We start from the raw sequence: 10,990 nt of genomic DNA, 5'->3' as shown, positions 1-10,990 counted from the left end.
AATTTTGAATTTACATATTTAACAACTTATAGTGAGTTGAGTGATCAAATAGAGCGAGAAGAAAACAAGGAAAATATATATAAACTCTTGTATTGAAGTAATCGTCCACTTTCTTAAATTAATATATCTTAACTCTGTACAAATTACAGCAAAGCATTCCCACACACACACACACACATATATATATATACATATAGCCTTAGGAAGCCTATTGGGTTTAAGGGATAAGGCTGCATTAATAAGCACAATAATAATAATAATATAAGGAGTGAATGATATACATCAACCATGTAAACTTTACATTTTCCAAGTAACTTTACATTACTATTTTGATGTTTAATTACTATTTTGATGTTTGGCTTGTGTGTTAAAATCTTTGACATTTTTAAAGTGTTAGCTTAGTCTATAACATTTTAGTATTGTGTCAAAATAGTCTCTCCATAAAGTGGTGGCTAATGGTAAAATTAAAAAGAAAGTCAACAAACATAACAAAATAGCATAACACTTTCATGAGTTGTTCTACAAAAACAACAAATTGTCCTAACAATTTTATAAACAGCTAAAGTATCAATCCCTCAATAAAGACAAAATGACACTGAAGTGTCCCAAGATCCAACAAGCCTACCCTAATGTCAGTTCAAGCCCAAAAGCTTTCCTTGAAGACCAAAATAACAGCCCATTATTTTAAAACGTTTTTTTATATTAATAAAGTCAATTTGTCTTTATTTAGTATCTCCTAGGATGAATCAGACTTTATGTTTTATTTCTCCTAGGCCGACAAATAATTTATTGTGTTTCAAAGTTTCTAAGAGTCATATCTGACTTTGGTCAGATTAAGTGAATATACTTATTATTATTTTCGTTTTACTATGCTTGGGGGGGGGGGGGGGGGGGGCTGTTCCAAGCTCTATTTAGGCCTTTGGCTAAATATAATAAAAATCAGAGTGTATTTTCATAATTTAAATATTATAAAAATAAAAAATAAAAAACCTTGTGTTTTCAGAAGATGAATTTCTTCTAAATTATCTCTTATCCCTTAGGTGGATTCCTTTGGATGGCAAGTATCTGTTTCTATATCTCTTGGGTGGTGTTAATCTATATCCCATAGAGTGGTGAGCAAAATAGTTCTGGATCTTTAATTAAATTTCTTTAGGTAGTATTATTTATATCTCTTTTAGTTTACTTCAGTGGTAAACTTATCTATCCTTTAAGTTATTGAGTGATTTTCTTATCCCATAAAACCACAAAATACAAAATATATTCATCCAGCCTATTTTCATTTATTATATCAGTTAAGTTTGGGTTGTCCCCTTACGAAGCGGCTATCACAAAATGACATTCTGAAGTAAAACTAAAACCTTGTATATATGGATTATAGGCCTTGAACTTGAAGTACATCAAATGGGTCAATCATGTTTCTAAACTACGGCCTTCTATGAGGGATATGGTCCAGATTGTAGCTCTAAAGATGAGACATAATAACAAGCAGCCCAAGTGAAGCATTACACTAAGGTGGCCCAGCTAGGAACCTAGGATACTTTGTTAAAGCTACGTTGTAAAAAGATACGCAGACTGCACAATAGATAGCCAAAATGTAGGTTATTAGTTTTTAATTTCGCCCATGCTGTGGGGGAAACAGACCCCTTTTCGGCCTCTTTGCTGATAGGTTATCCAATAGAATTAGATTGGTTAATGGGAGAGGAATTTGAATCTTAAACCTCTCTTTTAAAAATACTAAAAGTAAAAGGTACTCGTTAGAGAAAGTTTTTATGGTAATCAAATGCTACGGAGAGGGGAGGGCTTGGACTTAAAATTTTGTATTTAATTGTTGCATCTATTTTACTAGCCTAATGCATCAGTGGCAGCCAAAACCAGTGACAATTTTTTTTTAAATGTAGCAACTTCGAATTATAATGAATGAACATTGTTAACCTTCACAAAAAAATAATAGAAGAGCAAGTGCATGCTCAGTGGCTAGGTATTTTTATAATTAGAAAATGCAGCAATCCAAATTATAATGAATGAAGATTATTAATTTTTTCCAAAAATAAATAATTAAAAGAGCCTCTAAACATGCATGGGTCAAGAAACTAGCGTAGTTTTTATTTTTATTTTTTTTATGTGATGTGGGTAGGCTTTTTTTTTTTTTTGTTCACTTTTAATTTGAGAACAGGGCGCTCCTTCCTTCTCTCAGACTCTGACATACGATTCCCCTCTTCCTCTCCCTTGAACAACGGCTCAAGTACCTTGGGCTGTTCCTCTCTCATCTCCGTCAGCATGGTGGAAGTTCACTGTGCGGCCACCTTGCCGTAGCTGGTTCAATTCGTTCTCTGATGCCATTTCGGTATTCGTTTAAAACGAAAACTAATCTAGCCCAAATGAAAATGAAAGCCCCTCCAAACTCTTCTCTGAATGGGTGAGTCCACTGTCCCTTTCTGTTGGTTAGATGAAATTCCTAGATTTTCTTCTCCCACAAAATTTTCTACCATAGGTATTCTTAATTGTTTATTATCTAAAATTTTATTTGCATTTGCTTATCTTTGATTTCCTTTGATAATCATATTCATCTCTTTGATGATTATGGTTAGTATTTGAGGGACTGATGTGTCTTGAATTATTTTTGTACTGGGTATTTTAGAATTCATGGCCAATTGACTTTACAACTCTGGCTCATTCCTTCTATACTCCAATTGTTTGATAAAATTCCCCAATGTAAAGACTGTCATTTTTAAATAATTTTGGTATAGACCTTCATGAAACTTGCTTATTACCGTCAGAAAAGCTTGATTTAATTATCTTAACTCATTCTTGGACATGTTATTGATAGTGCTTAGACATATTGGAGTTCACCTGTGATGTTTATTAATAACTATAAATTTCACTTATGCTATTTTGTATTAATCGTGTGATGAATATATATATATATATATGTGTGTGTGTGTGTGTGTGTGTGTGTGTGTATTCATGCATTATTTAGTTTTGATATTCAATAATTATGCAGAAGAAGTTCGGACTTTAGAGAAGCAAAATGAGCAGAGGTTGAAAGAAAGGTTTCTCAAATACAAAAATCTAGAAGGATATTTCGATGGATAGCTGAAAAATAAGTCTGATGATGCTTGCATTTGTGGAAATAATTATACTTTCTACATTGAAGCCTTGCTGCCTAGCTTTCTTTTAGGAATCCTTTGTTTTTACTTTTCGGTTTTCATCTACCAAAGTGAATTTGTTTTTAGATTGCTTTAGTTTGAAAGAAACTACCTTTTGTACTTACAGATTTACTCAAACTTGACTTGGAGCCCATGGAAAGTTATGTACTAATTTTATATGCTTAGTTTCTTGTTCTCAAGCATTATTTACTTTATACATTTTATTTATTTATTTTTCTTTAAATTAGTTTGTCAACCACATAGAAAAGTTGCAAAAGTAAGACATGGGCAATGGCCACTATGAACTAAGTAAGAGGGTTCATAATGTATTTTTTATTTTAATTGAAGCCAAGTAAAACTTATTATTACAACTGCTCTCCACTTTAAAACCAAAATTGCAATGGTACCAGTAAAAAAATTGTTATGAGAACACTAATTCTTGTAATGTATATGATTTTTGAACTAAAAGAATGTCTCGTCTTATTTGTCTCTTGTAACTTTTGGAAGCATTTGGAAGAAGTGCATATTATTGTAACACTTTTTTGATGTGGAATTGTCCAATTTTAATGTAATAACCTTCAAATACATTTAGAAGATTTGTTGAATTCCATGATTTTTTTCCCCCAATATGGTATAGAAAGTAAATGTGAGAATTGTGTTATTATGGTTAATGGTCTTGCTTTATAGTTATGACCAAGGGAATTAACCTTATAACCAAATCCAATAATTCTTAAAAATAAAGTCAGCAATGAAGATACAAACTCACATTACATTAAGTATTATGAAATGACAAGAATTTACAAATTCACATTGCATATGTACTTGAAGTTACAAGAATTTGTACTAGACATGGAGTAGAGAATTTTGGAAATAATCTGAATGCTTTATTATTCAAATTTCATCCTTAAAAACAATGTTTGTTAGTAATTGTTACAAGCTAATTATCATCTGCATCACAATGACATAAAGGAACCACTCCAACTAGGTTATTTAAGTTGCTATTTGTCTGGATCTTCTGCTGCAAAATATTCATGCCACAAAAATAAGCAACACTTTACAACATTATATAACAAAGGAGGCATAAAACTCAATCCAAACAGGAATGACAAAAATAAAAGTGAAATAATGTAATTTTAATTGACATAAGGACAATAAATTCCATCAACTTATGATTTTGACTAACAATTGATTTTGATACAGCAACAAATACACTGTTATTGAGGCACAGAAATATAATTTACAATACAAGCCCTCAGGTAATTCGCCTGCTTTACATGAATCCCAACTATACCTAAATGGAACACAAGGCACCAATATCACTCTCCATTGATCATAGCTGACTGAAAAGGGACTCTCTTAATTTCCACAAACGTCAAATAAGAATTTTGAGTTTACACAAGGCTGCATGTTAGCACTTGAGTAGTCAGAACTTTACACGAAAGCATAAACAATAAGAATTTTGAGTTTGATGCTGCACCGAAGCAATGTGTTTGGCAGAGATGAGTTAAACCATAACAAAAGATGCATGCCACCCTTGCTTTAGGCCAAATATTTCTAGTAAACCACCATCAGCAAGGGCCTCATCAAAGCCTCTCTGGTAATAAACCCAAAAACAAAAAAAACAAAAAAAAAAAGAGTAAAAGTAAGCATCCAACACTTGGAACCAACACTCTCTGAAAAGTATACTTTCACCAAGTAACCACCAATTTGACATTTGACTGTAGAACATACTTGCATATACAAAGTAACAAAGACCAAGTGGTTGAGAAACAAAAGAAAAGAAATAGGCATTTACCTAAAATATAGCTCCAAAGAAAAATAATAAAAGAACTTCATAACAAATTTGTATAAAAAATAAAATCAATAAAGAAACAAAAGCTAAGCATTGCCTCCTTTCCAAAGGGAGGAGGTGCAATTCGAGTACAACAGAACAGATGCATTTCCATGCATTGTTGTAGCATAAAAATATAAGAAGATACATCCCTGAAAGGGCTGATAAGCTACATAAATTTACTTACGAATTCCAGTAATGCTCTCACATGTACTTAGGCTTTAAATAAATGGAAACTACTAAATCAATATTAGATTCACTGCAAAACAGCAAATACTTCACTCAAAAAAAAAAATCTTATAGCACTGCAAAATAAGGATTTGGCTCTGTCTCGGAAAGCTGGACAAGGATTTGGCTCATTGTGGCCTAAGAAGCATTTAAACAAACACTTTATATGCAATAAAAAACATATCATGAGCCATGCTTTATATAATGACCCACCAGCCACAACTTACACGACAACATTACAGATCCAAACACCGAATTGGGTAACAATTGCAAATCCAAATCACATTACAATCAAACCACCAAACAGTAGATTTATCCCAAAAATATGAGATTCAAATCATCAATATTTACAGTATAAGAAATTTCCACAAAAGATGATTTTTTTTTTTTTTTTAAATTGCACTCACCGCTTACGCCTTTACAAGCTGACGGAGATGAGAGAGGAATAGCCCATGGTACTTGAGCCGTTGTTCATGGGAGAGGAAGAGAGGAATCGTTTGTGAGAGTTTGAGAGAAGGAAGGAGCGCCCCTGTTTTCAAATTAAAAGTGGAACTAAAAATTTTTAAATGTTAACAGAGCACCTGAGCTGCCAATCCCGCTGAGGTAAGCAGGTTTTTATATGCTGGCATGCTCCTATTGTTAGTGGACCATCCAATAGGATGAGATTGACTACTAGAATTGGCCATGGCAGTAGCAAATTGCATTTAACATGGTCACTTTGTCTCATGTGTCTATTGTCACACAAAAATTAGGAAATATACTACCATTTGACAAGAAATTATTAGATTTATGGGAAAGACTTCTAAAATGGTTATCCCAACTAATAAAACAATATCATTATGTAAGTGTGTTAGTCAACTTCCTAATCAATATAAGAAAAAAAAAAAAAAAAAATTTGGGATGCCACATTGCACAGATGGTAGTATTTTATTAGTTGAGAGAACTAACTCTAGTGGGCCTAATAATATCTCCAAGTTGACAAACAGCGTAAAATTTGGTAGTTCAGATTCTATATGAAAGTTTATTTTACCAGCAAAAGTTCCTTTGCAAGCTCTTCTTTCCCCGTTTTCTCTACTTATTCTGTTCTTGCTCGCAGCTATATTTTTATTGTAAATAATTAATATGGAATATGGGGATGGTGATGTGGTTCAAATGCCAATCAACCTATGGAGTCAAAGCATGTTGGGACAATGGTAATCATAGATTATGACTGAGCCGTTTGGCCAAAATCTGACCATCTACATCCTATACAAAATCAATTTTCCTTTTTAATGCAATTTATTGTGCCTTTGTTGGTGAATCAAGATTTTTGTATTTGGTATAGTTGATCTACAAATGAGATGGAATCCCGTTTAATGCCCCCAGTTTAGGCTAGTTTTAGTGGTTTACAGTAAATTGAAATAGAAATATGTGTTAGGAGGAGATAGGTCCAAGCAATTTGAAATAAACTACAACACTTACCAAGCATATGATTATCTGCCACTGGTTTGGTTGGTAAGCAGATGCAATGTATTTCAAAAGCTTGATGTCTTCAAGCGTACTTACTAAATTGCTTTATTTTCCTGACATCTTCCAGCTGAGTTGCTTGATTGTTTTAGATTATTGGTAAATGAACTATTTAGTATTTGTTTGGACACCGTTTATTGTTGAAAACTAAAAACATTGTAGCAAAATATTTTTTAAATGTGTGAATAGTGTCATGGGACCCAATTTTAAAGAAAAAATTTGCTGAAATTCATTCTTGCGAGTCCCATGAACCGTACACGGGACCCACACAAAAAATGCAAAATGCAAATTTTTTTCCCTTTTTAGTGCAATCCAAACGGAGGCTTAATTATTATACTGAACTCAAGCAAATTTAGATGTTATTACACAATAGGGCTAAAAACCAAGCCAGAGCATCGCTGGGCTCCTAATCCATTAGGTCTTATATCTGCAGCAGGCCCTTGGCTTTGAAGTACTCCACAGTTTGGTCATAAATGTCTTCAATCCCATACTTAAAACTGAACCCCTCTTTGATAAGTTTGTCTGAAGATAAGGTCAGCTTGGCCTTAGAGGGGAAATCTCCAAAACTACAATTTCCAAATGACACAAGTCAGACAGCACTTCACCACTGAAGCGAGTCAGAGAGATATCTCAAAACCATAATTGAAATAATTCAGTAACCAATTCAATTCTTCTACAAGCTAATTGCTCATTTGAAGCATGTCGCCACCAAATTTAGCTTTTTGTTTATTCTACATTGCTTCAACCTCATTTACTTGGTAGCAGTTTTGACTTTTATTTCAAGCAGGACCGTTATGCATACAACCTTTTTTATTACCCAATTTGCTAATTTGAAAGACTATGTGCCTTGATTAATAAGATTAGAAGCTTACTCAGTTGGGACTTTGTACTGAGGATATCTTTTATTGAGGAACTTTGCAAGCTCAGGAACACTGGAATTGATACCACAGCATATGTATCGACCAGAAGCAGATTCTTTCTCAGCCAAAAATATATGAGCCCGGCAAACATCCTCCACATGTGTGATAGATATTGAACCTGAAAGCATTTGCATACCTTTCAATGCATTTATGAGGAATTCAGTGCCTGAAAAATTGTCAAAAAAGCCATCAAAACACTAATCTGTCAATTCAGGTATGGTGCAAGCAATTTTTCGTTCCAGCCGCACAGCCTAAAGTAGAAATTACAACATATTATGTAGTCCAGCTTATTTATACCTGTAATTAAAGACATTGCTAGACCAATACTGCTAGGGACGTCTGGAGTGAGAGATGCACCAGCCATGAGAGTCGGGATCACAGTAATGAGATCAATATTATTTTCTTCAGCAAATTTCCAAGCTGCTTTCTCAGCTAATGTCTTGGAGGCAGGATAACCCTGAAAATTAATTCAGAAAATATTTAAATCGTATTGTTAAAATTGCTTTGACATAGGCCGTTTTTCTTGCTAGAGCTTAAAGAGAAAACATTTATTCTTAATGATTTGATGTAATTTGGCGATTACCCAAGTAGGTGGCTTCTCAGTACTCAAAAACTCAACATCAGTCCATTTGCTTTCATCCATGACTAAACCTGTCCCATTGAGCTTGTTGATTGTTACAGCAGCTGCTGAGGATGTCAAAATGACACGCTTAACAGTTTTTGCTCTCACACATGCTTTCAACACATTATGTACCCCTTGGATTGCTGGCTTTATCATATCATTCTATACATGTCACAAAATTAGCTAACTTTGTTATTAAAAATTCAAAAACTGTGACATTACTGAAATTACTGATGCATTTCTTTATTTTTTTTACCTCTGGATCTTCTGAAGCAAAGTTAACTGGTGTAGCAATATGGAAAACAAGGTCACATCCTGCTATAGGAGCATCGAAGCTTACTTCATCTGTTAGATCTGCTCCAAAAATTTTTAGTTCCCCCAAACCTTGTAGTTCTATGAGGTGAGAGGTCTTTTTCTTATTTTCTGCACATTAAAATACTTTCTTAATATAGTTCATTCTCATCTATAATTTAAAACATAATGCACCTTGTTAAAGATATTATGATTTATGAAGAGGCAAATTCATGCTAAGCCAATTATCTATGGTAGAGACAAATTGGCCAACAAGTACAAATTCATTGTAGATCCCTCAAACCTGGTAGTAAAATAAAAATTATTTACTTTTACTTAATAACTAGTCGGTAACCCAAGTAATGCACGGAAAATTTAATAAAATATGTTTTTTTTTTCTTTTTCTTTTTTTGGTCTAAATATGAACATTAATAATTACAGTTATTATGAATATATATTTATTATGATCGTATTTGTATGTGAAACTATATATTATACTATTTAAAGAAAATATAAATTCGAAAAAAAATTTAATGGAATATTTAAATATAAATTATTATTTAAACTCAATTAAAATTTTATAATATAATAATAGCGTGTAAAATTATGATCTCTCATAATTTTACAGGTTATTATTATACGATTAAAAAAATTAAATATCTTCAATTTTATATATATTATAGATAAATATTATTGTTTGATGATACTATTACTGTTGGTGTTGTGAGATTATATTATGATGCATTTCGCTGATTTGATGATTTGATTTAGAACCACAAATTTGCCAACAACCTCGCAGTCTAAAGTCTCATCAATTTAAATGTTCTGTGAAGTGCAACGCATGTGGGCTAACCAACAAAAGTGGGCTCTATGTAACATATAAGACAAAAGTTTCCCATTTAGGAAAACAAAGCCCCTCATTTTCCTTCTGTTGTTTCATTTTCAATCTATATATTTTGTGACTATCAAAGTTTTATTTTTATGGGGCCAATTATACCATTTGGAAATATGTAAACCCTTTAACTTTAATTCCTATATTAAATAAGGAAAAAAAAAACCTTTGATTTGCATATATGTTTATGAAAATGCCGTTTAATCTACTTTATTTTGTGGAGTTACAGTATGACGGCAGGATGACTTCATCACTTAGCTTTCATACATAGGCATTCAACTTTATAAGCAGATATCTCAACAAAATGCAAATAGCATGGGAAGCAAATACAAATCACTCACATGCAGGTAAATATATGTAAAATGTAAATATGCAATAGTAAAGGGACCAATGCAATCACAAATAGGTGGTGTCAGGTGTATATGTTGTGGAAGACAAAAAGTATATATTTATAACATAAAAAAGTTAAATACGGAGAGCACGAGTGTCAGGGTATACAAAATAAATGAATAAAAAATGATAAAATTATTTTTTATTAAAGAAAAAAGGGGAAAAAACAAAGACTAACCAGGGTCTCTAACAGTGGTGTTGACAGCATAGCCTTTCTGAAGCAAAAGCTTAATAAGCAAAGAAGCGACGAACCCGGTGCCGCCCACAACACACGCAGTCTTCTTTCCGAGGTTTTGGGTGGCCATTTTCTTTGATTTCAGTGACAGTACTTTCGAATTTCGTTACTCAGTTTTTGTGTATATATGAGAAGCCAAAGGACACACTTATATATGGAAAACAAATTTAGTGTTAGATAAATATATATAGTCTTTAAATTTGAGTTGTGGGGTTTGGCTTTTTAAATGGAGTTACTCTCGTTGATTTCGAAATTGGGAAAGAAGAAGAAGAAGATGAAGAAAAAGAAGCAGGTGAGCACGTGATACTGCTTGTGCGCCACCAACTACCTTGAAAACCATTTTTAAGGAGTCTAGAGAATTTTAATTATCACTATTTTTTTTTTTGATAAATTAAATTATCACTGTTGAAAAATTATTATATACTCTTATAATATCATAAATATGTATTTTTTTTCTCTCACATGAATGATAAATCCTCCTAATTAAACTTATAATAGAACCTATCATTTATGTAAAAGAAAAGAGTACATATTTAGTACTTAATAATTTCCCATCACTATGGTATTGTCTATCTCACTCACTGGAATAATCAAAACACCGTTGACTTCACCAAACAACTTGGGATGGGTAGATAAAGCCTTGCACATTATTTTAGACATTACCATCCACATTGCAATCTTAAATAATATATGTATATATATATATATGAATGGTCTAATTCCCAATCCCATGTTTTCATATGTTTGATTCGAAGAATCTTACATTAGATTCTTTTTTTTTTTTTATGCGGACCAAATAGTAAATTAAAAACCCCTTAAGAACCCTACAGAGACAAATAAGACGTGTACAAATTGAGTGATTATGTGAATTTTCATCAAGGGTGTTAACGTAAATTAAAAAGATTATTTTACTTTCATAGGTCCAATAT

The 10,990-nt window shown here is 32.5% G+C and overlaps 1 protein-coding gene and 2 long non-coding RNA genes across 3 annotated transcripts; 1 reads left to right on the top strand and 2 right to left on the bottom strand.

Annotated features, from left to right (window-relative positions):
* The first annotated feature begins 2,142 nt into the window (after positions 1–2,142).
* Positions 2,143–3,349, top strand: LOC142637340 (uncharacterized). Its single transcript, XR_012844609.1, has 2 exons — positions 2,143–2,416; positions 3,002–3,349. It is a non-coding gene; the product is annotated as an uncharacterized LOC142637340 (long non-coding RNA).
* Positions 3,350–4,302: 953 nt separating this feature from the next.
* Positions 4,303–6,002, bottom strand: LOC142637043 (uncharacterized). The gene is made up of 2 exons (XR_012844509.1): positions 5,613–6,002; positions 4,303–4,740 (listed from the first exon to the last, which is right to left on the bottom strand). It is a non-coding gene; the product is annotated as an uncharacterized LOC142637043 (long non-coding RNA).
* Positions 6,003–6,915: 913 nt separating this feature from the next.
* LOC142636485 (anthocyanidin reductase ((2S)-flavan-3-ol-forming)) lies at positions 6,916–10,373 on the bottom strand. Its single transcript, XM_075810722.1, has 6 exons — positions 10,005–10,373; positions 8,510–8,676; positions 8,215–8,415; positions 7,929–8,088; positions 7,584–7,797; positions 6,916–7,277 (listed from the first exon to the last, which is right to left on the bottom strand). The coding sequence occupies exons 1-6, from the start codon at positions 10,129–10,131 to the stop codon at positions 7,133–7,135; spliced, it is 1,014 nt and encodes a 337-aa protein (XP_075666837.1). The 5' UTR covers positions 10,132–10,373; the 3' UTR covers positions 6,916–7,132.
* Between the last annotated feature and the right edge of the window lie 617 nt (positions 10,374–10,990).

This window comes from Castanea sativa, chromosome 5, assembly GCF_040712315.1.
Source record: "Castanea sativa cultivar Marrone di Chiusa Pesio chromosome 5, ASM4071231v1".
Classification (NCBI taxonomy): Eukaryota; Viridiplantae; Streptophyta; class Magnoliopsida; order Fagales; family Fagaceae; genus Castanea; species Castanea sativa.
Note: the sequence above shows the minus strand (reverse complement) of the source record. Positions and strands in the feature narration are given on the sequence as shown.

Bases quoted from the DNA above. Each gene is read 5' to 3' on its own strand.
- LOC142636485 (XM_075810722.1), bottom strand. From the start codon at position 10,131: ATGGCCACCCAAAACCTCGGAAAGAAGACTGCGTGTGTTGTGGGCGGC. The intron at 8,416-8,509 runs GTAAAAAAAATA...TGACATGTATAG, and splicing joins TTGCTTCAGAAGATCCAGAG to AATGATATGATAAAGCCAGC. The intron at 7,278-7,583 runs GTAAGCTTCTAA...TGGAAATTGTAG, and splicing joins CAGTACAAAGTCCCAACTGA to TTTTGGAGATTTCCCCTCTA.